Below are 27119 nucleotides of genomic sequence, written 5' to 3' on the forward strand. Positions count from 1 at the left end.
AGCATGATAAATCTGACTTCGAAGGTGGTACACACTGCTTTTATTTTAGTTTCTCACAATACAGTTCACTCTCTAAGAGCTTTACGATATTTCTTGTGCACACACTTGTGCACAGCGCCATCCATACACGAAAGTAGTAATTGGCGCTTTCTTGCTCCGTTTGTTAATATTGCTTGTTTTTGCTTCAGAAACAGTTGTGGGATGCTGACTTAGGAGACAGTCCTAACACTGTATGCTCAGGGGTCTCCTACGTCAGGTGTATACTCCAGTTTAACATGAGGCATTTTGAGATAAATCTCCCTCTTCACTTGTGGAAAGACAAGTGGTGTCCAGCTATGCCCACGTGGTGATTGCGTAAGGCCCCAGGGAGAAGGAACTTTTAGTTAATGCCAAATTTGGGGATGAAGAAATAGGAAAAGTGTGGAAAGGCTGGAGAATTGGCCCAATGATTGAAGCGCTAACTTCTCTTACAGAGGACCTGGTTCAGTTTACAGCACCCACATCGGGAGGCTCATAACACATGTAACTCCAGTTCCAGGGATCTGTATCCTCTGGTTGTCTGTGGGTACCTGCACACATGTCATATGTATATATGACACACACACACACATTCATACACACACATATATGTGTGTGCATATATGTATGTAGAAATGCACACTCATGTAGGCACATGCACATTTGCATACATAAAATAATAAACATTTTAAAAAGAAATATAGAGAAAATGTACACCTAGCTGAAAGTTTGTGTCTTATCAGAAGATCAACTAATATGAGTACCAAATTCTGTGTGTCTAGATAATTGGTTAAATCCTGGAGGCGTCAGGTGGCCGAGGTGGGCAGATCTCTGTGAGCTCAAGGGCAGCCTGGTGTATGTGATGGGTTTCTCAATAAGAAAAAAGAGACAACAACTGATACTGGAAGTGAAAGAAATTATGCTTTACGTGTTATTTTCTTCAGTCACATTACAACATGGCTTGTGATTTAATTCTTCCAGGCATGGAACAAGGCAGTTGTAAGAAGTACGTGTACCTGAATAAGTACCTGGGGGATGTGAACAATGTCAAGGTTGTGTATGGACCTGCTGCTCGATTGAGACCCACCGAGGTTCCGGAGACATACTATTCGTGTGAGTGAAGCTATGTGCTAACTCGAGATATCACTAGAGAGAATGTATCCATATATCCATACACGTCAGCCATAGGAAAGCATGATGAAGTCTCCACACATGTTCTGTATGGACCATCATTGGAGTGAAGATAGGGTAACCATTCACCAACTATATATTTTCGGACCAGACACTATTTGATGATCTTAATATAATTTCATATTATAGTATATAGTGTGCTTATTAAATTTTATACACTGTTCATGAGAACATTTCAACTATATTTTTAAACATTAAATAATGGCATTCCATTACAATAACCACCATTTTAGAATATTATTGTTACGAAGAGGGATGCAGCAGAAATTATTCACGCCGTAGGCAAACAATTTCTTTACTAAGAAACAATTTCCCAAAGCAATAGCACCTTTTACACAGAGAGGGAGACTAGCAATTTCATCTTCTTTTTCAACCACATTGGAGCACAAACCACCAACACATTTTTAAGTTGATTTCTTTGCACACCAAGCTCACATCATGATTGTCTCTGATCTCCATGGCCCTTTTCTGATTTCCATCTTTGCTTATCTTTTTGTTACAATCAGTTTTGATATCGTTGTGCGATGGGAATATAAATGTGTCTGAATTTTCAAAACTGGGTTAAGTTTGGGTTCTGCAATGAAATTAATTTCTATAAAGATGGTTGAATATTTTGCCGCCGTTATCCTCTAAATAATAGAGTTCTATAGTCATCTGCAGCTCACTTCCTTTTCGTTGGGCATTATAGTAATTCAGGGATGAGTTAAAACACACAGGAGATCATGTGAGTTACATACAAAGACTGCGTGACTTTGTAGGGATGTGGCCATCTGAGAATGGCAGTATCCAAGGAAGGTCCTGGAAACATTTTTCACAGATTCTGAGGCACACGGTGCCTGGCTAATAACCTGTTGGAGTGTGTCGAGTGACATTCCTGGGTGACATTTCGCACAGGGTGGTCGAGGTTGACTACAGACTGAGTGGTGTTTGGCATGTGGTTCGGCCTTAGCCACATTGTTCCAGTCAGGACTCCAGATCTCCCAAATTAAAGCAAAAGCTGTGTCTCAATCTATCTGTATACAGACATGTGGATTTTTTGGTATAGGTAATTTTCTCAAATGTATGTAACTAAACACAGAACAAAAGGGACTTTTAGAAAGCTAGAGAGCTGCGGCTATGTAGCACAAACCACACCAGACAGTCTAATGAACTTCCCGCTAGATCCAGCGTCTACACTAATCTATCTGCCTTCCCCTTTGTGTCTGTTTCATTTGAAAATCCCATCTCCTTCTCTACACCACAGCTCATTTCTTCTCTTCAGAGACAGCTTGCTAAGTTTGGAACACGTCTTCCTAAGTACTTTCTGTAATGTATCAGAAACACATATTTTTATTATTATGCAGAGAAGTTATGCTAGATCTGCATGGCTGGACCAGCCGCTGAAAAGTCAGGCGGATGAGCGGGCAAGCATACGGTTACACAGATGGATGGATGGTTGATAGACAATATTAGTTTCCCTTTTATACAGCAGTGTTACACTGTGTCTTGGCCATGGGACAGAGCGGTACCTAAGGACTTGTCTGCTCTTTTTAGTGGCCATGCACTGACGTAACAGTTAGGAATCAGCTTTGGGGCTGCGGGTGTAGCTCCTTCCACAGAGAACTTGCTTAGCTTGCAGGAAACCCTGCGTTTGACCCCCAGTACCACAGAAATTGGGTGTAATGGCACATGCCTGCAGTCCCAGAGTTGCGGGTAGGAGGATTAGAAGTTCCAAGACATCCTCACTACACAACGAGTTTGAGGCCAGTCTTTGAGAGCCTGTTTCAAAAAAAATGAGAGAAAACTGCACTGTGATATTGCATTGGTAAGTTTGATTGTAACAGTACAATGCTGGGCATCTTGTGTTGTCTGTACTTTTAATATAGCGTGTCATTAGCTTTAATTCTTTTGTTTGTCCCTTCAGTTAACTATGAAGCCCTTGCAAAAAATCTTTCTGTGAGTATCTTAACTTTTCATTATTTAGTTATTGCTATTCTTAGTCATATATATATATATATAATTATATATGTATAATGTAGGTCATGGTATCCTACTGTGCTGCATCTTGGTTTTGATTTGGTTTATACTAAATATCTATTTTAAAATATCTACTTTAAAAATATATCTTTGTCCTAGTTTGCCTATATATGCAAGGAAATGCATGTTTATATGGATTTGCGACATATTGTATATGACATATTTTGAGTACGGACAGGCAGACATAATGTCATAATCTTGCGGGCATTTTGTAGCGGGCATATTTTATATATATATAAATATATATGTTTAATATTTTATACCATTTAAGTATTGAAGAATTTTGCATAGCTGCATTTAACAGGCATGTGAAATAAGGACGTTAGTTGTAACCCCACTGTAACCCAGTGATACTCTAAGAATCCTAGGTCTTTTGCTCAGTAGTCATTATAATTCCCAGTAAAGGTTCCAGTGACCACTCAAATTCCACAACAATAAGAACTATTAGTTTCCTAGCTGTACCTGTGTCTTCCAGTCAGGCTGGTAAAATATTTGTGCGTCAAGTCTACCTGAAGTTAAGGGGTTTTCGAGACATTTATGCCCCAGATGATGTAAGAATAATGGTTCCATTTTGTTTGCCTTTTGCTCTGTCAGTGCCGGGAAACAAACCAGCACTTCCGGCCTTATCTGAAACACTTCTTACCCAAGCGCTTACACTTTGCTAAAAATGACAGGATTGAGCCACTGACCTTCTATCTGGACCCTCAATGGCAACTTGCCTTGTAAGTTATGACGACATTCTGGGCGTATGCATCCTTATGTAGTAGCCACTGCGGGGAGGACTTACCCCTTCCTAACTGTACATGTAGGGTGTTCTTCACTCCAACTCTAAACTCTGAACGTGTCGAATTGGGTAATTCTTGTCACCGTGAGCTGCTCAGTTCATTGTAGGACCCTGCACGTGGTTTTAGCATTCGGTCTCGGTTTACGCAAGTCTGGAAGGTTTACAGGTGTTACCTAACATCTCCTGGGGGTGCACAATCAACTCTGACTGAGGTCCTTGCTCTGGCTGCTCACGGTGGCTTCTAACGATGACATTAATGCATTGGTCACACCACCACCACTCTTCCATACAGTAGTTATTTCTCACAGTTGAGAGAGCACTCTTTAACAAGCTCGCATCTTGGTTACACATATTCATATCTCAGAACTTGACCATTACATTATTTTGGTAATCACCCACAAAACCATTAATTGTGGCAGCTGTCGCTGCCGAATAATGCTCGAAGCAGCAAAACAATTCAGTCAACAGTTACCCTCTTCCCCCTATCGTAGAGTGAGGTATTTAGTCCAGAAGATGCATAATGGGCCAGTCGTTCCTCTCAGGAGGTTTAGCATATGCTGACTAAATGCTATATATGAGGGGCTGAGCATACAACTCAGTGATAAAGTGCTTGTCTAGCACTTATAAGGCTCCGGGTTCAATCCCCAGTGCCTCCAACAAAGACAAAATACTACATCTGAGTATTAATATAAACCCATCATTATTGAGGTTTTACAAATGACCTAGACGAGAAGTTGAAGCCAAGTGGAGTGAAGATTAATGCCTTCTTAAAAATCATAGTCAGCGTTCCAAGACCCTTCTATCTCTGTGCTAAGGCTTGGTCACCTCGGTCTGTTGTTTTATGAATGGATCGGCTCCATGCAGAACAGTGTAAAGAATTGTACCCAGGAGTTTCGAAGCAAGGTGACTTTAGTTTATGCTGATTTAACAATAGCCACTTGTTCTTTATGAATGAAGATAGCAGTGCAGCTGAAGTTTTGTCCAATGATTGGAATCATATTACTAATTTATATATTTCGAAATTCAGGAATCCGTCAGAAAGGAAATATTGTGGAAGTGGATTTCATGGCTCTGACAACCTGTTTTCAAACATGCAAGTGAGTAAACCTTTTATACTCCACCGATGGCTTTTCTGAAGAAAGCCAGATTAAAAAAATCCAAGTCTTACAAGAAGAAACCGAATGTGTAGGGGAAGAGTTACTGAGCTTTGGTCATTTGTGAGGAATTAGAGTCTGCTGGGACTTTGTATTCATGCTTCTCTGGGTGTATAATTTATTGGCCACCTTCCTAAGTGTCTAATGATAATTTTGAATATATCTGTGCTCTATGAACTATTTTGACTCATGGTAAACATCAGTGATTTCAGGTGATCACATTCATGATCTGAAAAGAGGAGGTACCGCCTGGCATTTGCCTAGCATTTTAAACTTTCTTCTGAATATAGTTGTAATCATAATCAAAAGGTTTCCCCATAGCACTCTGTGAGGTAAGCAGTGTGAGTTTAAACTCCAGCTGTGGGGGATGGGATGCCCTCTCTGGCCTCTGTGAATGTCCCGACACACATGTGTCATATAGTCACATAGACGCATACACAGAAGCACAAATAAAAAATAAACAACGAATCTCCTTTTATGAAAAGAAAAGAACATCCAAAATGCAGAATTCCATCATAAATATGGATTCAGAAGCCGTGGATGATAAAATGACTTCATCATTCACTCTGTTCTGATTATCAAGCCAACGATTATAGTAAAAGTAAAAGAAATATTCTAGGTATCTTTATACACAATGAAAATTAAACAATGCCCAAGGAAGCCCACTAGGCATGGTGGTTCCCTTCTTATCTTACATAGGTAACTATATGTGTGTGTGTGTATGTGTGTGTGTGTGTGTGTGTGTGTGTGTGCAATGCAGACCATATAAAAATTTGACCAGCTGCATGCATAACTGAATTAAGCTGATAATCTTTTTTTTATATCTGGTGAATTCAGGCTCTCTTCATTGGCTATGGACCTGCCTTCAAGCACGGTGCTGAGGTTGACTCCTTTGAAAATATCGAGGTCTATAACTTAATGTGTGGTAAGTGTGAATAGCCATTCTGATGGGAGTGAGATGGATGTTCTTACGGAAGACCTGAGCTTGGTTGCCAGCATCAATGTTAGGTGACTTAGAACCAGCTATAACACTAGCTCTTGTGGGACAAGTGGACATTGGCCTCTGTTGTCACCAGCACTCACATGGACATACTTACATAGACCCACATATACATATGATTAAAAATAAATATGATCTTTTTGTGCTTTTTTAGCCCTGGTTGTCCTAGAACTCACTGTATAGATCAAGCTAGTCTTGAATTCAGAGATCTGCCTGTCTCTGCCTCCACGTGCTGGGATTAACGGCATGGGGCATGCCAACCATCTGGTTAAAACCAATGTTGAATAAATGAAAGGTTCAGGAATTTTGGTGGCATAGCACTTGTGCGGGTATCAGAACACTGTGGGTGGAGAGATGGCTCTCTAGTTCTTCCAGAGACTCAGGTTCCATTCCTAGTACCACCATAAAGATGGCTGACAGAGAAACAGCCTCTAACATGAGCTGCAGGGGATCCAACACACTCTTCTGGCCTCCACAGACACCTACACTCAAATGCATGCACGTGCATGCACACACATGTATAGTTTTTATAGAATAATTACAATAAAATAAATATATATGGGTGAAGAATCACAGGTTCCTATAGTTTGAAGCCAAGCACAGCCTATCTTCATTCTAGTTAAAAATAAAGAGAATTAAATACATTTAAAACAATAAAATGAAACTCGCTGTACACATCAATTTATTTGGTCTTGAAATGTCTGGTTAACTCTTTACCTTTCTTGGGACTATGCAGATTTATTGGGTTTGATCCCAGCTCCTAATAATGGAAGTCACGGCAGTCTCAACCATCTTCTAAAGAAACCCATTTATACCCCAAGTCATCCCAAAGAAGAGAGCTTCCTGTCCCAGTGTCCAATCAAATCAGTGTCCAGTGACCTCGGCTGCACATGTGACCCCTCGGTGAGTATAGCTGCGAAGCTTAATGTACATGTGTGTGTGCGTGTTCATGTGTGTGTGTGTGTGAGAGAGAGAGAGAGTGTGCATCTCTCTCCTCCCCCTCCCCTTTCCCTCTCCCTCTTTTTCCTCATCTTCCTCCTCCTCCTCTTCCTTTTCCTCCTTCTTCCTCTCTCTCTCTCTCTCTCTCTCTCTCTCTCTCTCTCTCTCTCTGTAGAATGTATTATAGAAAAAGCTAAGATGAAATTAAAATGTAGAAGTTGGATAGAAGTTAATGTAACACATTTATTAAGCATGTGTACGCTTACTTTTACATCTAAGGAACACATGTAGACCATTTCTTAGACATCACCTCCCCCCCATTTACCTTCCGAATTTTTAATCTCTGGTTATTATGACTCCTTGAGTACAGGTGGGCTGAACTGTAGAGGATCCTTTGAGCAGAGTAAACCTATGTAACTGAATGTTCCTTCTCTAAAATAAGGCCCAACCCCCAACCTAGTGCAACTTTAGGAGAAACACGTGTGTGTGTGTGTGTATATGTGTGTGTGTGTGTGTGTGTGTGTGTGTGTGTGGTTTTTTGTTGTCCTTGTTGTTCAAATGAATATAACGCACGGTTCCATTTTCATTAGGGGTAACTGTCCTACTCTTAGTGATAATACCTTGGCCGTCATAAGAATGTAAAAGTACCCAGTGATCTATGAGCCCAGTGACAGGACCCATGCAGTTAGTAGTTAGAGCTTATTTTGTGCGTCCTCTTCTGTTTCCCTTTGGTTCAGACTTGGAATAGAGATCAGATAGTAAAGCACCCGGATTTACAGTTTCAGTTGCCACGGGTAATTTTATCTCACGGCCACTGTTGCTTCTCCTCTTTCACCCCCCTGTCAAAGGAGGAAAGCGTCTCACACGATATTTTGTACATTTCTTTCTGTTTCCTCGTGGATGAGTTAAGCTACAGAAATGATGCAGTACAGAACCAAACCATGTGCTAGCTCGCACTCCTTAAAAATCTTTTCATACACCTCTTTTAGATTGTGCCGATCATGGACTTCGAGAAGCAGTTCAATCTGACCACGGATGCTGGTAAGGCATGTTACACTCAGACCTGAACCGTGGAGGCAGGTCCTTCTCTGTGCAAGCTTCAGAGAGTTGTTGGGTGGGTGTGGGGCGTTCTTTACAAAGACTCAAAAAACACGGAGCCGTCTGATGAATTAAAGTTTTCTCTGCCAAATAGTCCAGCATTTTATCCATAAGGCAAGAAATGTTGTCTTACACTGAGGAGGTTGAACACGCTGTTCTGTGAAAGCCATGTCTTTTCTGCACATGCTGAAAGTGTTTTGAAATTTTAAAGATTTTCATAGGTTTATGAGAAAGCTTAGATTTCCATTTAAAATACCTGGGAAATTCCTGTCCCCTTGTTTTAAAATTAATTCTAACAAATTACAGATTGATTTATCTATCTAAAGTTACTTCCTCATACATTTTTTTAAAATCAACTTATTTTTTATTTATCCTTTTCTCATAGCTTTCCAATGAAAGCTATGACTTTGTAGACAGCAGATGCAGTATTTTCTAATTGTGACTTGGATGCTCAGAGATGCTTTGGTCCAATCTCTGGTCTTTAGATGATTTGACTGATGCTTTCTCCTTGCTAGAACAGAGAGATGAATTCTACATTAAGCTGCCTCGAGCTGGTCTTGTAACTGTTGGGATTGGGGTAGTCTTTTATCCGCAAGGTGGCACAGTATATGATAAAGACTGATGCCTTAAGACCATGGCAGGACTGAGTTTGCGGGCTCAGGAGCAACGTGGTGGGGGAACTGTTTATTCCTCTCAAGCCTCTGTCACCTCCTCTGTGAAATACTTCTTAAGGAGATGTAGGAAATAAGTTGGAAACCGTTCTGCAAAGCACCTGACCCTTAGAGAAAGGGCATTAAGCCATTGTCTACAGTGACGTCATTATCTGCCAGTTGTCCCTAGCCTTTGCCTTCTAACCAGCCCCGGTGCCTTCTTCCCTCACCAGTCACTCAGTGAAGGGTGATTAAAATGGTATTAAGGAATTTCAGGGACTCGTGATGCAGTTAAATGAGTCGACCATGAACGCATAAAGTCCTGGGTTCAGTCCTCCAGTGCCACAGAGAATTAGGCATGCTGCCACACACCTGTAATGCCAGCCCTCAGGAGGCAGAAGCAGAAGCCCTGGCTACACCCTCACTTCGGTACCAACCTGGGCGAACCTGAGACTTTGTCTCAAAACATAATATTTATTTGTTTGTTTTTATTTATTTATTTAAGTCCTGGTTAACAAGACTATATGGTAATTCAAGGTAGTATTCTCTTGTGATACTTTTTCTCTTAAAACATAACATCGATATCTCAGTAGAAAAGGCGAAGTTTCATGGGCTCGCACTTATGTGTGGTTCTGTACCCTGAAGCATTGGCGATGGGTTTATGGTTAAAAGAGGATTTCTCTGTGTGCCTCAACAGAGGAGAGTGTTACAACATAAAGTGTGGTCTCATTTTCCCTTTATGATCCAAGTAGAGGATGTTTACTCTATGACTGTGCCCAACGGGAGGCCCCGGAATCTGCAGAAGCAGCACCGCGTCTGTCTGCTCCATCAGCAACAGTTTTTGACTGGGTACAGCCTGGACCTCCTCATGCCCCTGTGGACGTCTTACACCTTTCTCAGTAATGCAAGTATCTGTCCTGTCTTGCGCTGCGTTGAAAGCGGTTTACCGCTGTTAATCTGCTACCCATTCCTGATGGAGGAGAGGAAGTCAGAAGTTAGGGCGCAGTTTTAGTTCGGCCACCATCTGTCTGTGTGGCTGTGAGGCTCCGACTAAACTTCTCAGTAGCTGATTTCCTTTACCCCCCTCCTCGTTATTTGATTTTTCAAGACAGGACTTCTCTGGCTGTCCCGCAACTCACTGTGTAGACCAGGCTGGTCTCGAGCTTAGAGATCTGCCTACCTCTGCCTCCTGGGTGCTGGGATTAAAGGCTTGTGCCACCCCACACGGCTACCCTCCCCCCCCATTTTTAATATTGTGTGACTCTGATTTATAATCCTAGGAATCAGATTGGCATTAAGTCACAATTGCTCTTTTTGAAAGGAAGGGATGGCTATCTGAGCACATGGGTGGTCTCCAAGTGACCAAGTTTACGGAGAGCCCTGAGAGCTCAATCCAGTCACTGCCCCTCACCTGAGGACCTCAGCACAGAAGGACCAGCAGGCATTTCCCACCCTGCTTCTGCTCCTGCCAACAACAGAGAAGTGGGATCTTGAAAGATCATGGACAGCTATACCAGAATAAGTCAGCCTCCTCCCTCACTCCATCCCCATGGTGCTTAAATGGAAGGAGAATGGTAAAGGAAGCATGGGCGGTTGGCGAGCCATAGAGATGCCCTTAGGGATTGCAAGGGGATTGATGAGAGCTCCACCGAAGGAAGCAGTTAGACTTAATAAATAAACTTAATGCTGGTCCTCTCTGCGAGTCCCAGAGAAAAAGATAGGGGTGGGCACGTATATATATAGTTCCTATTAAAATGCTCATTTTTATGACATTCACATTTGTGCAAAATTTCTTGAGTGTTTTAAAAAAAATGTTTAAAGATTCCCTTCAGTCAGTTTCTTCCCTCTGCAGTATGTGGTGTTCCCCATGTTTCCTGTGCACAGGCATTTATTTATTGATGGCTATTGATTGTGTTTGATTCTGGTTTTCTTATCCAAGCAAAGCTATGTGAAGTTACTTTCACTACAACCCCTGAGAGCTTTGCCTTGGGGTTGAGCTCCCCCTCTTCCCTTCCCTTCCCCCTCTCTCCCCCCCTCTTTCTCTTTCTCAGATATTTTTGGCTGTATTTTTAGATTTGGAAGATGGAGAAGGTTTCCTAGAAATTGACTTTTCTTTATCTCATGCAGTGTTTAAAACTGTTGAAACAAACCATAACCGTCCCTGCAGAAGACACTTGCATAGAGGGATAAGTTGTCTTCCCATTATAGAATGTGTCTGTGCTTTAGATAGAAAAGACCCACAGACCGATGGGAAATGGGAGAGTGTTGTGACTCTGGCCCCGGGCAATGCAGCTTGCTTCTAATTCATTAGCTTCAGTCTCCGCTCCATGCCCGATACCAGCTGACTCTTCACCATTTGTTCCTCAGGACCAGTTCTCCACAGATGACTTTTCCAACTGTTTGTACCAGGACCTTCGGATTCCCCTTAGTCCCATGCATAAATGTTCCTATTATAAAAGCACTTCTAAGCTCAGTTATGGGTTCCTTACACCGCCAAGTAAGTACCTCAGCCCCACGTCTTTTCCCTCACCCCAGCTTTTCTCTTTGCCTCCTTATGACTCTCTCGTGGGACTGCGGGTGTGGCTTACTGCTAGAGAACTCTCCTGCATGTAGGAGTCCCTGGGCCAAGTGTCAGCACCAAATTAATGATAGCAATAATGAAAGTAATAAAGTATATTAGCGAGAAACATCTTCCGTGTAGTTGGTGGCCTCGTGTAGAGCCGTTTTTGTATCGATTAGTGAAAATGATACATTAGGAACATAACTAGGGAAACATTACATTTTTCTGAGGCCTGAATGTCTGATTTATTGTATGCTGTGTGTTTGGGGAGTTATTGGCTTTATTATGCAAATGCTTCAGGTAGAAGACTGTCTTTTCCCTGCATTTGCATGAAAACTAGGAAGTAAAAGACTGTATCCAGGTCTTAGGAAGGAGGTAACTCAACCCCCTCCTCTCCTTCCGGTCCCACCTTCACAAAACCCTCCCCCTGACTCCCTCCTCTTCTCCTCAGAGAAGGGAAGTCCCCCCTTGGGTACCAGCCTGCCCTGCGTCATCAGTTCACAGCAGGACTGAGCACATCCTCTCCCACTGAGGCCCACCCAGATCCTTAACAAGAAGGCTTTTTAAGGCCAGCCTTAAAGGCAAAAATCAAAAGGCCCCAGGTGCCCAAGCCCTCAGCTTCTAGTCCAGCCCAAAATAAGTGCCTACAGACAACACTTGGGCATTGGACTGCAAGAGAGCAAGTCCTAGCTCAGTTTACACAAAGAAGCCTTGTGAGGCATGCTGGGACAGACTCCTGGCTTGTTTTCTCTAGGTGGTAGGTGTTGTGCTGAAGCCAGAACTTCTGAACTTTATTCCTTTGGCTGTAAAAAAAAGGTTTGAAGAGTTTGTAAACACAATACTCTGTCAGCTAAAATAAAAGAAATAAGGTAAAAGTCTGAAAGGGTATGGTTCTCATTAACATTTCTGTTTCTTTGACAAATGATCAACACAAAGAAATGAGGTTATATTTTTATTTTTCTAAGGAACTTGGGCAAGTGTATTGCATTTACTGTCTGCTAGGACCTGGGCAGGTTTTACAGGCTTCGGCTGACTCTCAGCTAACTCTCCACCCCAAGAAATTGCAAAAACATTCTTCATGCCGCATGAAAAGAGTCATTTTCTTTTTTTCCTTACAGGACTAAACAGAGTCTCACGTCAAATATATTCTGAAGCCTTGCTTACTTCTAACATAGTGCCAATGTACCAGAGTTTTCAAGGTAAAAACTTTTAACGATGGCTTGAGTATATGCAGATTTAGTCAATATAATATAGTTTATAGTTTTGATTAAATGTGTAATTATCAAATGTACTCTTCAGGTACTTGAACACACACACACAAATCTATAAATACTAAGAGATCTATTCTAGTATATGTTTTGCTTTGTATTTATATGTTAGAAGCATTTTTGGCAAAAAGTATATGGTATATTCTCTATAGCTACATAGTGAATCCAGTAATCTAAGATATCAGCTTTCGGTAGGGTTCTTTATTTAAATAAGTTTGGGTAATTGTTTTCATTTTAAAAATTAATAGATTTCATAGCCCTCTTGGCCATTTCAGTATCTGATTCCTAAAAAGGTAAACAGGCACTCCTATGTAAACTTAAGATACAGAATATAAAATATGCCACTTATAAGGACACTTTATTTGAATTTTTGTCTATGACACATGTATATTTTCAGAGGACAAATTCAATTATGAGGAGTGAGTCTGATTCATTGTGCCTCTTCAGTGCTTAATGTTGACACGCCGCCATTATCCCTACAGCTTACGGTGCATATTTCCCAATACAGAGATGGTGTTGAATCCATGCTTACCTTTTAGTCTTTCTGAAAGCCCAAGTGAATCATACATCCTGGGCTTGGCACCAAACTGAAGCCAATCTCGACCTAGTCTTCAGCTGTCACAAAGACTAGCACTGCTCTGCCCTGCTTGGCAGTTCCGCACAGCAGAGGGGTGTGTCGATCTTTTGAAATTGCAGCATCTTCTCTCGTCTTTCAGTTATATGGCAATACCTTCATGACACCGTACTGCGAAGGTATGCCCAAGAAAGGAATGGCGTCAATGTTGTCAGCGGCCCCGTGTTCGACTTTGATTATGATGGACGGTATGATTCCTCAGAGATCCTGAAACAGTAAGAACATATTTTATCCTCTTCAACGTAGCTGTAGAGGGAGATTTCCATCTAGTCAGCAGACCCTTTTCTATACAGAGCAACTCCTTGGTACATAGGAGACACATCACCCAGAGGCTGAGATCTCTATAATAGATATGATGCTCAGTTTCAATTGGATGTTTTTATCAATGAGAGAAGTCACGTATCCCCGTTCATGGGTCCTGTGTACATGCTGACCCCAATCTCTGATCTCTGTGTGGCTCAGTGCTGGGATGCTTAGTTATTAGTTGGTCACTTAGAGCAGACACTGAGAGCAGTGCTGGTACGGTGACAGACATGCTGAGTGGAGGGGTAAGTAGGGGTTGGGGATTTAGCTCAGTGGTAGAGCACTTGCCTAGCAAGCGCAAGGCCCTGGGTTCGGTCCCCAGCTCCTAAAAAAAGAAAAGAAAAAAAAAAAAAGAAGAAGGGACATGTAAATGCAGAGCCATAAGTCTGATGGCCTTGAGTTAACGTCACAGTACCAAATCAGAAATGAAGAAACTGTCGATGGAACTGGTAAATGAAACAGGGGGCTATTCTGAAACTGGTTGATGCTTTTGACTCTTTTGTGGGAAAGAGGCACGGGGCAGGATTCAAACTCAGGATCTCCCACAGGAAGACAGGCACCCACCACTGAGCTATGTGCCTTAATCTGGTTGATCTCTATTAAAGCAGTAACTTAGCAGCATTTTCTAAAGAAAAACTGCTCCTGCCCACAAGACAGACACCGAACACTCTACAGAGATTTTTTTGACCCTCACAGAGAACTCTCTCATTGCTTTACATCTTAGGAGCATGTCAGTTTGTAAAACATGTACTTTTAAACCGCGTCTACTATTTTAGGTTTTTGTGTGTTCACTTGTTAGCAGCGGGGCTTCTCTATGTAGTCCTAGCTATCTTGGAACTTGACATGTAGACCAGTCTGGCCTTGAAGTCACAGAGATCCACCCGAGTGCTAGGATTAAAGGTGGTTGGCAACACACCCAGACGGCTTAGCTGTGTCAATTGAAGCAGACTTTTTTTTTTTTAAACATAGCTGGCCTGTAAGACACGTTGTGGAGGTTGTGAGAGAAACATTATGTTCTCCCCCCCTCACGGCCTTAGCCAGAGCTCTTGTTTTCAATGGATGTTACAAGTTATGACTCTACACGGGGTCACATTTGGAAAATAGTGATGCCTTACATTTTCCCCAGCAAATGAGCACAGGTGGAAAGGCAGAGGTCCCAGCCTTAACAAGGAGTGGTGCTTAGTCTGTGATTCTTTTTCTCAGTTACAATTGGGAATAAAAATAGAAATTCAGTCAAAGGGATGGAGAATTCACGACATGTCCTCTCTGAAGGGAAGGAGGGGCCTTGGTCGATTCTCTATTATTGTGTGGCTGAGAGAAGACCATTGATGTTGATCTAGAGTTAGAATATTGGTTGTACGTTTGTAAGTGTTCAAAGATTTCATATAATATATGTATATATATGTGTATATATATAATCTGAATATTCTTTAGATAGAAATGGAGAAAGTCGAATTTTAATAGAAAAGTTACTTGAACATTCTACTTATTAGCATCAATGATTGAAGTATCGAGGCATCACAATTATTTAACTCTTTATAACATGCTTATTTAATTAGATGTAAACTTTAGCTGTGTCTTAGTAAAAGCAGGCTGTACTGAAGTATTATTAAAAGAAAGATAAATGTTTCTTAATGAAAGTAAATATCGCATATTTTACAGAAACACCAGAGTCATCCGCAGTCAAGAAAATCTGATTCCCACTCACTTCTTCATTGTGCTTACCAGCTGCAAGCAGCTGTCTGAGAGCCCCTTAAAGTGTACAGCCTTAGAGTCTTCAGCCTTCCTCTTGCCTCACAGGCCTGATAACATCGAGAGCTGTACAGTAAGTAACCTTCCCTGCCTCCCTCCCTCGCACACTGACCTGTGTGAGCCTTGCGTTGCTCAGTCTGGAACAAACAGAACTCCTCAGTGTACGTGGGCTTTACCTGAAGGTGTTACATGTGGGCCTTGTTTTTCATTATATTGTTTACTTAGAGAGAGCATGGGGCGTGTGTGTGTGTGTGTGTGTGTGTGTGTGTGTGTGTGTATCTGTGTGTCTGTCTGTGTATGTGTGTGTCTGTGTGTGTATGTGTGTGAGTCTGTGTGTGTGTGTCTGTGTGTGTGAGTGGTGTGTGAGTGTGTATGTAAGTGTGTGTCTGTGTGAGTGTGTGTGTGTCTGTGTGTATGTGTGTATGTGTGTGTGTCTGTGTGTGTATCTGTGTGTGTGAGTGTGTCTGTGTCTGTGTGTAAGAGTGTGTGTGTGTGCGCGTATGTGTGTGTCTGTGTGTGTTAGTGTGTCTGTGTCTCTGTGTGTAAGAGTGTGTGTGTGCACGTATGTGTGTGTGTCTGTGTATGTAAGTGTGTCTGTCTCTGTGTGTAAGAGAGTGTGTGTGTGTGTGCGCGTATGCGTGTGTGTGTCTGTGTGTGTAAAAGTGTGTAAGAGTGTGTGTGTCTGTGTGTGAGTGTGTGCGTGTGCGCGTATGCGTGTGTGTGTCTGTGTGTGTAAGTGTGTCTGTCTGTGTGTGTAAGAGTGTGTGTGTGTGTGTGTGTGTGTGTGTGTGTCTGTGTGTCTGTGGACATGCTTGCCTTTGTGCATTAGGCATGTTGGAGGCCCATGGATGTGTGTGAGGAGTAGATTCTCTTCTTCCAACATGTGGGATTTAGGGATTGAACTCAGGTTGTCAGGCTTGGTGACAAGCGCCTTTACCGACTCAGAGCCCTTCTCAATGGCCCTTACATTGATCTTTGAAAGTGACACATTTTTGTAGGAGACCACCTTGTCCTTGGGCCGGAAACTTCCAATGTGGATTAGTTGCTAAGGTCTAGATTAATTCGTGATAGGAATTTTCTTGGATCCCAAAGCTGGACTTGTAATCTCACTATTATAAATTAGTGTTAAATCTATAGCCAGAAAGCATTTAAATATGGTTCTTTTATGTCTAACTTTATTATGATCTTTCTTATAGTATTTGCCATTCCATCAGGGTTTTTTTTTTTGAACCATTGTTGATTTTTTCATCAATTCTTTTCCTTGAGATATTAAATTGCTAATAAATATACATCAGTTGTCCAGAATGATGCAATAAGTATTAAACAGGAAATCTGTTCTGGAGCAATAGCTGAAACATCAGTACAGAGAAGCGAGGAAGGAGCCGGCTATGACAGGGTCAGCTGCGTAATGCCTTGGCATGGTACTGTGATCAGTGGAGCTGTGAGGGACCCAGGCCGTTCGCCTCTTCTGTTCCACTCTGCTTAGTCCATGGCTTTGTCCCACATGAGCTAAAAATGACTCCTGCTTTTCAGATTTCACATCTGAATTCTGCACCAACATGCCAGTGGGGTGAGGCAGCCCCACATTTATCCTTTCATCAAAATGTTGTTAGGGGCTTGAGTCAGACATCCCAAAGCTGTTCTACTCTGCCATTCCAAATAGGAGTGCCCTCCAGTTGTTAATGGGAACGTTGTATTCAGTTCTTTAATGGCAGCATAAAAGACACTAAATCTTGCATGGGAGCCAGAAAGAGGGTTATTTTAAAGCTTGTTACACAGTTACGGATCCTTCTGCTTCCCCTCTGAAGGAATGACTAAGTCTTAGTTGCGCTAGCCTGAAGAAACACCCTGGTTGTATGTCCTCTTCCCCGATTCCTAAGAATGTTGAAACAAGTGGACACTGTCTGCTGATAAGGAGTTCAGGAGTCATGTGTCTGCTGCTCCTCCCAAAGCCAGAATAAGGGTTGTGGTGGGGAGGGAACTGGGCAGCAGGAAATTTAAGCTTGATAGCAAATGGGAGGTTGCTGGTCTGCTTTTATGGGAAAACTCTGTTTATTATTTTCTGGTCCCAAGAGTGCATGGAGATTTTAAAACAATTACATTTATTAATAAAGTGTGTGTGTGTGTGTGTGTGTGTGTGTGTGTGTGTGTGTGTATGTATGTGTGTGTGCGCGCACATGTGTGTGGGCAAATGCCATGGGGATCTCAGAGAACATCTTTCAAGAGTTGGCTCCCTCCTTCCCTGTCCTTTGCCCTGAGAATTAAATTCATGCAGCCAAGTTTGGCAGCAAGGGCCATTCGCTGCCAAGCCATCCTTCTGGCCCCTGAGGCCTTTTTGATACATGTCTTTGCCCTTTTCCCATGGCCGTTTTCAGAAATGCTTATAGCAGATGGCTGTATCATTTCTATACACGTTATCTGATTTAACTATGATCTCTACTTCCATTGACTAGAAAGTCTACCTTTTGTTCTTTTCTGATCACACATTATCTAGGTCTTTACCCTCTTCAGAAATGAAAATTGATTTTATGTGTTTTCAACTCCATTTTCATGGACCATAAAGATGACAGATGCCTAGGGTAGCCAGAATTGGTGTGATATAGTTACTCACATCTTTGTACTTGATCTTTAAAACCACCCTGGCACAAGGCCAGGAGAGATGACTCAGCGGCCCTCGGTTGGAGTCTTAGCACCTACATGGTAGCTAGCAGCCATCTATAACTCTAGTTTCAGGAGATCTGATCACCTGTTTTTCATTATGGACAGATAATGCATTCAGGAAAAAAATAACCCACCATATATATAAAAATTAAAAGTAAATAAATCTCAATAATAAAATTAATAACTAAATAGATAAATATACCCTCCTGGAAGATGTGATAAAGGAGTACACATTTACTTGTTAAGTTAAATTTCTAATAGGACATTCACATGACCAGAACTTGAATCTATTTTCCCCACGTTTTTTTCTCTACCGTGTTATATAGTTCCCATTTCTGGTATTTTTTTTAATACCAGAAACCTCTAGGAATGAGTATTCTTTTAGCCATGCAGTGTGTACCCATCTGTTCTCAGTTTGCTTCCTTTCCTGTAATTCTGGTCTATCTAATTCAACAGTCATGTCTATTGTATACACTTGAAAATATGCTACTCAAAAGAGTGGATTATGCCTAAAATGGGTCCTGTGTCTTCTGTCATTTCCCAGCCTAAAATGTCCTAAGTAAATAAACTGAGAAGAGGGGACCTTATTGGGAATGCGGACTGAGTGTTCTCTGCTGACCGTTCTTCCTCCTCTGTCCTTCCAGCATGGAAAGCAGGAGTCTGCATGGGTTGAAGAGTTGCTGGCATTGCACAGAGCTCGGGTCACAGACGTTGAGCTCATCACGGGTCTCAGCTTCTACCAGGACCGACAGGAGTCAGTTTCAGAACTGCTGAGGTTGAAAACACACTTACCAATCTTCAGCCAAGAAGACTGATTGTTTTTTATTAAAAAAAAAAAAAACAAAACACCATAGATCTTTTTGAAAGAGTCTTATATTTTATACAGTCCTCTACACTTTTGCAATGTTTGGAAGCTGTAAAGTGGAGTTAAAACTGGGAGTCCCATGTGGTGCTGGTGTCTCCAGGCTGTGCGACAACCCCACACGTCTGTAGAGTGTTCCTGTCCTGTGCCGTGCAGATTTCCTGTCTAAGAATTAGATGTGTTCCTAATGCGCTAGGAGTAAAGACACTTCACCTCACACCCAGAAGTGCTCTTGGGTCTCCCTTATGGGACAAGGGGCAGTGAACATGGTCTGGGGACCTGATGTTGGAATCGTGCTATTGTTAATAAAACTAGGTAAAGGACTGGGGTAGCTCATGACCCATTAAGAAAAAGGGAAAACTGTCTTGGATTAATTTTTATCTAGAGACTGAGTTTTAATTCAGTGAGGTCCTATTTCTATCTTTTCTTTCTCCTCCGCCAATAACCAAATAGTTGGCCTTGTGCTTTTAAAACAAATTGTGATCGGATCTCTTCAGGTGTAGTGACTTTCAAAAATTGGACTTTGATGGAAAATTTGTGAGTTGAGTGTATCTAGCTTTTATAAAAAATCAGACTCTACATTTGTATACACCTGAACAAGTGCACATGTACATGCTCTTGCACATGCACACACACACACACACACACACACTCACACTCACACACGTGTACATGTGCACGCTCTCCCAATACGCGTCCCAGTTCTCTTCACTAGAAATAAATGAAGACCAAAAAAGAGCCCTGAGCATGGCTTTCTCAGGCCATTAAAATTAGGCTTCGTTTGGGTGAAACCCCAGAGAACTATTGGCATTTACAAAGTGACATTTTTTCATCGAGAAGAGTGTTTCCTCGCACAAGAGACCGGCCAGTGGAAGAAGGACTTTACCTGGCCTAGCTCTTCAATTTGAAGCTGTGTCGATAAGAAGAGAATGTGTCACCCCTCACTTAACATCTTCACTATGCACACAACGAATGACACGCTGATGTAATTTCCCCTCTGCATTGATTCTGCCCTTGTTCCAACCGGTGATCCTCCAGAGGCTGTGTTACATTTTAGGTTTCCTGGGTCCATTTTGATATAATATTACCCTACCAAAGATTTTCATATGTCCTTCCTAGGATAATCATTCCTTTTGTCATCTGTAAAGATGTTTAGGTAATAAAACTTGCAATCAACATTGCCATGATAACTCAGAAGGTGGTGTTTTGTTTTACCCATAGGCTCTGGTGCGTGTATCTCTCAGTTTGTTCTTTCCACGTTTGGTTTCTGCCAGTCTGTCTAGGGTTTTGTTTGGCTTTATGTTACCTTTCATTGTATCCATTCTGCTGCTGTTCTCTGTGGGTTTATACTTAAGCTATTGTTTTATTTGTAAAATGTTACTTGTGTCCTGCCTCTTTATGTCTTCTATCTGCTGAGAAGTGTTATTCCATTGACTATCAAATTCTTCGCTCGCTTCATGTGTGCTTGCGGTTGCCGGTTGGAGCATTTTTATGATGAAGTTGGACAGTTCTCCTTGGTTCGTCCACATTTCCTGTATCAGTCTTTGTTTCTATCAATAGTGGGTTTTTCTTGTCCTCAACTTATTTTTCTGCTTCCGATGACTGTTTTAAATTAAAACCTGGATATTTTAGGCATTCTGTCTTAACACCCTGCATCCTGGGTAAGTCTCCTCTGACGTTATTCCTGCAGGAATACTGGGGGCTCGGCTCCCTTCCTACAGTCTGGGAGCTGAAGTATTCCACCTCCTCCATTGATACTGGGATGAGAGAAGGTACGCAAGGTGGGGATTCAACTCTCTGCTCGTTCATTGCTGATGCCTCCCAGGCTGAGATGTGAACCGGACCACTTACTGCTTCTGGCTGGTCTCCGGTGGTGCTGACATCCTGGAGAAAACTTCATCCCCACTGAATGGGATGACACTCTCAGACTGCTCAGACCTCACTGGCCCCGCCCTGGCAGTGGAGCTGTAAAGCTGAGCCCCGATTCATAGCTTGCCGAAGGTAGAAGTGTAGGTGCCACACCCTTCCCTGGTGTGTGTGTGTGTGTGTGTGTGTGTGTGTGTGTGTGTGTGTGTGTGTGTAGGTCTTCTGTGTGTTTCATTGGTGCAGAGTAGATTTTGCTGAGTCCTGCTTTGTCCTTTGGATGGTGAGAGCGGGCCATGTTTTCCACTCCCTGCCCTCCCCATCCCTTTCTGGCATTTTCATGTTGCTTCTTCATGAAGCCTGAGGTATATGAGCTAAAAGGAAACCTTGGAACATAGTACGTTATTCTTGAGTCCCCAGGTACTCAGTCTGCCTATGTATTACTCAGTCTTCCTGGGTTTGTTTTATGTGTAATAGAACAGCTTTGTCACCAGTTAGCAGGATATTTGCTTCACTTTTGCAGAAATTTCTCACAGACTATGTCTATGTCTATGTCTATGTCTGTATATAATAACACTATTAGTTACATGTCCCACTCGGCTTGAAGCATCCTAGTGGGGCTTCATTAAATGGATAGGTTCCCATTCTCTGAGCTAGACACCAAAGTTGTAAAGAGGAACTGACTACAGTTCCTATAATCTTGAGGAAACAGGCCACAGCGGCAGATGTGTGAGTGGGTTCCTAAGGAGTAGAAACTGTTGGTGAAATATGAAAGATATTAATTAATTAATTTGGAGTCTAAAGCTCTTAGAGGCTACAGCTCTTAGAGGCTACCTGTAGGTGACGGTGGCTTTATCCTACTTTTTCTGACAAGGACTATTATGCAGAATGATACGCATCCCCTTTAAATCCTAAATTTGACTTCTATACCTTGGGAGTCCATATTTCTTTTTTTAAATTGATATATTTCTATATTTACATTTCAAATGTTATTCTCTCTCCCAGTTTCCTGTCCATAAGCCCCCATCCCCTTCCCCTCCTCCATACAGATGTTCTCCCTCTATCCATCCTTACTCCCCACCCCCCCATATTCCCCTGCTCTGGGGGGGTCCAACCTTGACAGGACCAAGGGCTTCCCCTTCCACTGGTGCCCCAATAAGGCTATTCTCTGCTACCTATGCAGTTGGAGCCCTGGGTCAGTCCATGTATAATCTTTGGGTAGTAGTTTAGTCCCTGGAAGCTCTAGATGGTTGGCATTGTTTGTTCTTATGGGGTTGCAAGCTCCTTCAACTCTTTCAATCCTTCCTCTAATTCCCCAAAGGGGGTCCTGTTCTCAGTTCAGTGGTCTGCCGCTAGTGGGCACCCATACTTCTTAAGGATCGTAAGTAAATTCCAAAGAAAATGGCCTGTGTAGTCAGTACCTTCATTGCTGAGAAAGAACCAGGCAGAAATTTTTTAAAAGTGTTTTCAAGAACCAGAGCTGCAGACAGGATGACAGTGGGAAGAAGGTAAAGGCTCAGAGTCTGTGGGGAAAGTGCATCTGAAGTGTTCTGGGACTGTTAAAACGGAGGCTGCGGAGAGACATGAGCTCAGGAGATGAGGGGAGATGTGTTCAGGAGATGAGGGGAGACGGCGTGTTCAGGAGATGTGATGCGATGAGGCAGATGACTCCCCTGAGAAGTTTGGTCCTCCATGACTTTTTCTGTGTTATTAGCCAGGGTAACTTCTGTCCTGTGGGTACATGCTTATCTGCCAGATGAACTAGCACTTGAACTTTGAAACAATTAAGCTGATTACCCTTCGTGTAGAAGCTTGTAACAGGAAGAGGGTGATGGTAAATGCATTCCTAAGCTATAATTCTAGCATGACTACAGAGCAGGGACGTTTGCGGGCTGCTTTTGGTCATTCTAAATATTGTAAAAGACAAGAAGTTCTTCTACAGGATGTGGGTGTGTCTATACTGAGAAATGTCAGTGTCTTAATAAAACTTTAATATACTGAGTCTTGGCAGCTTTCCTATGTAGCTATATGTGAGGGGTGGGGTGGGGGAGGGGTGGAGCTCCCCACAGGGAAAAGAAAACGATCTGGAGTCCAAGCATTGTTGACATTAAACCACAGCTGCATTGTTGTGGGGAGAAAAGGAAGTAAAGTTCACCTCAGGTTCACAGAGCAAAGGCTGCCAGCCTGCAACCTCTGTTCTCTTTGGGGGCAAAGGCATGTGACTGTCATTCTAGTGTCTAGAATAGTCTGTAACTAGAGGAAAGGTGCTAACTTGTGACAACTATAGACATCTTCAGTATGAAATGTTTGCAAGTATCCCTTCCACTAAACGTAAGGATTCAAGAAAAAAGGTAGTTTACTAGAAATTGTATCTATTATTGGAGATTATAAACACATGAAATATGTTTGGTACCAATGGAAGAATCTGTCTGGATGCCACAGAAATTGACATAAAGCTAAGGCTCAGTTTTTTTCTCTGGTAGCTTTGTATATTCTCAGCTTCTTCCTGTTTTGTGGGAAGATTTCTTATCAGTCTCCAATGCAACCGACCTGCGCTTTACTGTTTTCCCAATGCTGTTCCAATTGAACTCTATGCTGAAGTGTAAACTATCAGGTCAGGGGACAGTTTCAAGGTTTTGATAAGAATAACTAATGCTTTCACTTTAAATTCTAATCTTGTTACCTATCAAAAATTCAGAATTCAGTGTCTGGGGAGATGGCTCGGCAGTTAAGAGCATTAACTGCTCATCCGGAGGTCCTGGGTTCACTTCCCAACAACCACATCGAGGCACACAGATGTCTGACTCCGATTGCTGGGCAATCCCGAAATCTCTTCTGGCCTCTGCAGGCACTACGTGGACGTGACGCACGCAAGCAAGAACCCTCAAACCTATAAAGTAAGAAGAGTAAGAATTCACAAGTAGAATCCGTTTCAGTCTTCACTCACACAGTAAAAGTACAGAACACGCTTATATAGGAATGGAAGACTGTCGATGATATCTCAAGAATTTTATCTTAGAATGACCAGATGTTTTTCACTATCGAAAATATTTATGGCACTAGGCACGGAGGCACACTCCTATGTTCTCAGCACTGGGAGACTGAGGCGGAAGGATCACGTGTTCAAGACTGGCTTGGGCTATACAAAAAAAGTGCTGTCTGAAGTTTTTTTTTTTTTTTTTAAAGCAGAACTGTTTACAGCTCTACAAGTACCAGTGTAGTAACTGGGTGCTGCCCATGGCAAAAAGCCTCAGAACTGGACATGCAATATGGAGAACTTGAAAGTGTTTTAAATGAGGTAAAATTTCTTAGTCTAATGAGTGTGTCGTATTGCTCAAATTTGCAGTTTTTAAATACTCTGCGCGACCCCTCTAACTCTGGCTTCTTATCTTTCGCTCTGTACCTGGACAAGGTTGCTACTTTGCTCATGCCTCTTGAGTTACAAACGGATACAAGTTTGCCAATCCTGAGAGCTCCCGGCACTTGTATCTGACATGGCCACTTTGTTTCCAATGGCTCATTTTAATCCAGGAATCTGATAACATTCAACCAGAGCAGGACTAGCAGTGGCTTCCCAAGTTGTGCTGATTATTCCGTGTCAGGGTGTGAGGCATTCAGGGTAAGTTGGAGCTGAGGGAAGGGCAAATGGAATTCCTGTCCCTCCGTGCTCACTTGTGAACATTAACCTTGAACACGGGTTCTCAAACCACCTTTTGGGGGTCAGATTTCAGATATCCTACATATCAGATATTTACATTATAATTCCTAACAGTAGCAAAATTATAGTTATGAAGTAGTAAAGAAAATAATTTTGTGGTCACATACCATGAGGAACTGTATTAAAGGGTTACAACATTAGGAAGGTTGAGAACCACTGCTGTAGTACAAGGTCTGTCAGACCCTTCTAGATATAAAATAGCAGACAATCCATGCCCCAAGGCTCCTGGTACTTCTTGTGTGACTGTAACATAGGTGGGTGGATGGATGATCATATCAAGAAGTTGTATCAGACCCTAGCCACAACAGCAAATACATGCTTGCTAATGGAAGAATCTACAGTCACCACAGGGAAAACAGTAGTTTCAAGAGTGTTCAGTTGCAACCAGTTATCACAGGGACAACTTCTTCATCTTGCCGGCGGGAGCAAACTGAGTTCATGGTCCCAGGTCCACAACCAACTCCTTGTTCTCTTATCAGCTTGAGTTACGTGTCAAATATCCAGGATGAGGTCTGACCACCAAGGCTCTGAGTCAAAGGCCTTGAAACCAGGTGGCCAGGGAATGTTTACTTGTTTCCTGTCACTTGCTGGCCCTGAGTCAGGGGAAAAAAACCACAATGAAGACTCCCTTGTCCAATCCCTTGTGACAAAATATGATTGGACAATGCTACAGCCCAGGCCGTTTCTCCTCGATTTGTGGCTTCATCCTTAAATATGTTGTGTAACTTCTCCTCACGGATGCAGTTCAGCTCTAGAGTCTGCTCTCTGGCCCCGATGGGTCAATAACGGCATGATAATAACAAGTCTTTGTCATCTGAATTGACCTGGTGTTTGATTTTGTTGGATTTAAGTGGACACCATAACACATTCCAGTAATAAAATGCCTAATTAAGGCAACTGAAGGAAGAATGCATTGATCCTGGCTTTCGGTTACAAGGGAATCCAGGTCATTACCACAAGGAAAGCTTGGGGCGGGGGTAGGGGTTGGGGGCAGATGGCTATCGCTGCCAGTAAGGAAACAGAGAGAAAACAGGAAGTGGGGATCAGGCTACAAAACCTCAAGCCTGCCCCCATGTTTCCTCCTGTTAAAGTGCCATCTCCAGCAGGTTCCATGGTAGTGTTTCCCAAACACTACCAGGTGGAGGCGCATTCAAGTACAAACCTGTGGGGAAGGCTTCACACTCAAACCATGGGCTGTCTGGTTATAAGCGTACAGAATCCTTAGCGTCTACAGAGGTCCCAGGGACCTGCCATGATCTCTTCTTAAAGAAAAAGCTATCACCACAAATGTCATGAGACAACAGATGCTGACTAAGAAATTATGCCACAGAGACTATCTCTGCCCAGGCTCCCTGCTGGGCCTGTTGTGATTGTAGCCTTTGAACTGGTTCCCAGAGCTGTAGCTGATAAGGTCTGTTTCACAGGGACTATAATTCGGTAACACAACATACACTTCCCCAGTGGTTATAAGCATGTCTTCATATTCATCTATGATTTTTTTCAGATATTTATTATCATGTTGTTAAAGTCACACATTAGTAAAAGCAGAAATAAACATTATTTCCATTTCTAGTACACACATATATCTGGGGGCCTTAAAAAAACATGCTCGGGTGAGCAAAAAGTGTTGGGTCATTCCTACCAAAACGTCTACTTGAGTGCAAACACATTGCAGGAGGGCTGGGGGACAATTGCACAGAAAATATGGTTGGTATTTTTCAATTTGTATATTCATTAAACTCTGACTATTTTTTTTGAGTCAAGGTCTCATGTAGCCAGGCTGCCCCCATTTCCTCGTTCTTCCTCCTAAGTGCTGGGATTACAAGAGGGCTTCACTGTGCCAGCTTTAATGGAATACTTTAAAAGAAGTTTATTTAGAGATACCAGTGCACAAGTCAGATTCTTTTTTTTTTAAGTCAATAAAAGTAAAATTGCCTTTCAAGGGCCTCAGGGACCCCACCCTGGGGAAAGTCTGCTGCTCTCTGAAGGGAGGAGGAAAGAAAGCCTTTTCTGGCTTTTGCCTTCCACATAAAGCACCCCAAGGAGCTGCAGCACACAGACGGCAGACACACTCGCTTGGCAAAAGTGGCCATGTGTGCCCCACAGACTCACATCAGAACTTCTGGAAAGAGACAAAGAGCTGGGAGCAACCAGACAGCAGATCACCCAGACAGCAGCTGAGACGAGCCAGCTTTCTGACGTCTTCTCAGGGAGGAGAAACCTTTCCCCACTACTTCCTGTCGGTGAAATCCAGGGTAATGGGATGAACCTAGGCTCAGGTTCCGAGAACTAACAGGGCCACTTGTCTCCACAATCGTCCTATCCTTCGGTGTCCGTGGAAGGCTGACAGAACCAAAGGCTTCTCCGAGACATATCACGTGATACTGCCGCTGACGTTTCTGTCACACCTGCTGCCACTGCTTCTTTTGTTCAAACTTTTGGGCTGAATGAATTCCATGCTCTCCCAGTAAGTCTGTAACACAGTAACACTCTAATCCTACCCTGGTGAGGAACTTCAGCCTGTAAACAAGATGTCATAGTGTCTGTTTAAAACTGCACTTATCATGTTCATGGTCACTCATCGAAGTTTCTGTCCAAACCAGAATAATGACTTTTAAGTAAATTTATTTTTGATTTTATTTTAGTGT

General features: G+C 42.5%; 1 protein-coding gene and 1 long non-coding RNA gene across 10 annotated transcripts in view; one reads left to right on the top strand and one right to left on the bottom strand.

Annotated features, from left to right (window-relative positions):
• The window catches only part of Enpp1 (ectonucleotide pyrophosphatase/phosphodiesterase 1), a 64987-nt gene extending 44903 nt beyond the window's left edge, over positions 1–20084 (top strand). For 4 of the 9 annotated variants that reach the window (XM_087595437.1, XM_087595458.1, XM_087595447.1 and 1 more), the window contains exons 13-25: positions 1000–1131; positions 3113–3144; positions 3820–3947; positions 5037–5106; positions 6001–6088; positions 6900–7066; positions 8092–8143; positions 9600–9754; positions 11218–11347; positions 12529–12609; positions 13395–13527; positions 15278–15440; positions 18673–20084. In XM_087595437.1, coding sequence (XP_087451563.1) covers positions 1000–1131; positions 3113–3144; positions 3820–3947; positions 5037–5106; positions 6001–6088; positions 6900–7066; positions 8092–8143; positions 9600–9754; positions 11218–11347; positions 12529–12609; positions 13395–13527; positions 15278–15440; positions 18673–18843 — 1502 coding nt within the window. In that variant the 3' untranslated portion in view covers positions 18844–20084. 9 annotated transcript variants of the gene reach the window in all.
• On the bottom strand, positions 18900–26857 carry LOC148006877 (uncharacterized). The gene is made up of 2 exons (XR_015644782.1): positions 26584–26857; positions 18900–23643 (listed from the first exon to the last, which is right to left on the bottom strand). It is a non-coding gene; the product is annotated as an uncharacterized LOC148006877 (long non-coding RNA).
• Positions 26858–27119: the final 262 nt, after the last annotated feature.

Source organism: Rattus norvegicus, chromosome 1 (assembly GCF_021556685.1).
Source record: "Rattus norvegicus strain SHRSP/BbbUtx chromosome 1, alternate assembly SHRSP_T2T, whole genome shotgun sequence".
Lineage (NCBI taxonomy): Eukaryota > Metazoa > Chordata > Mammalia > Rodentia > Muridae > Rattus > Rattus norvegicus.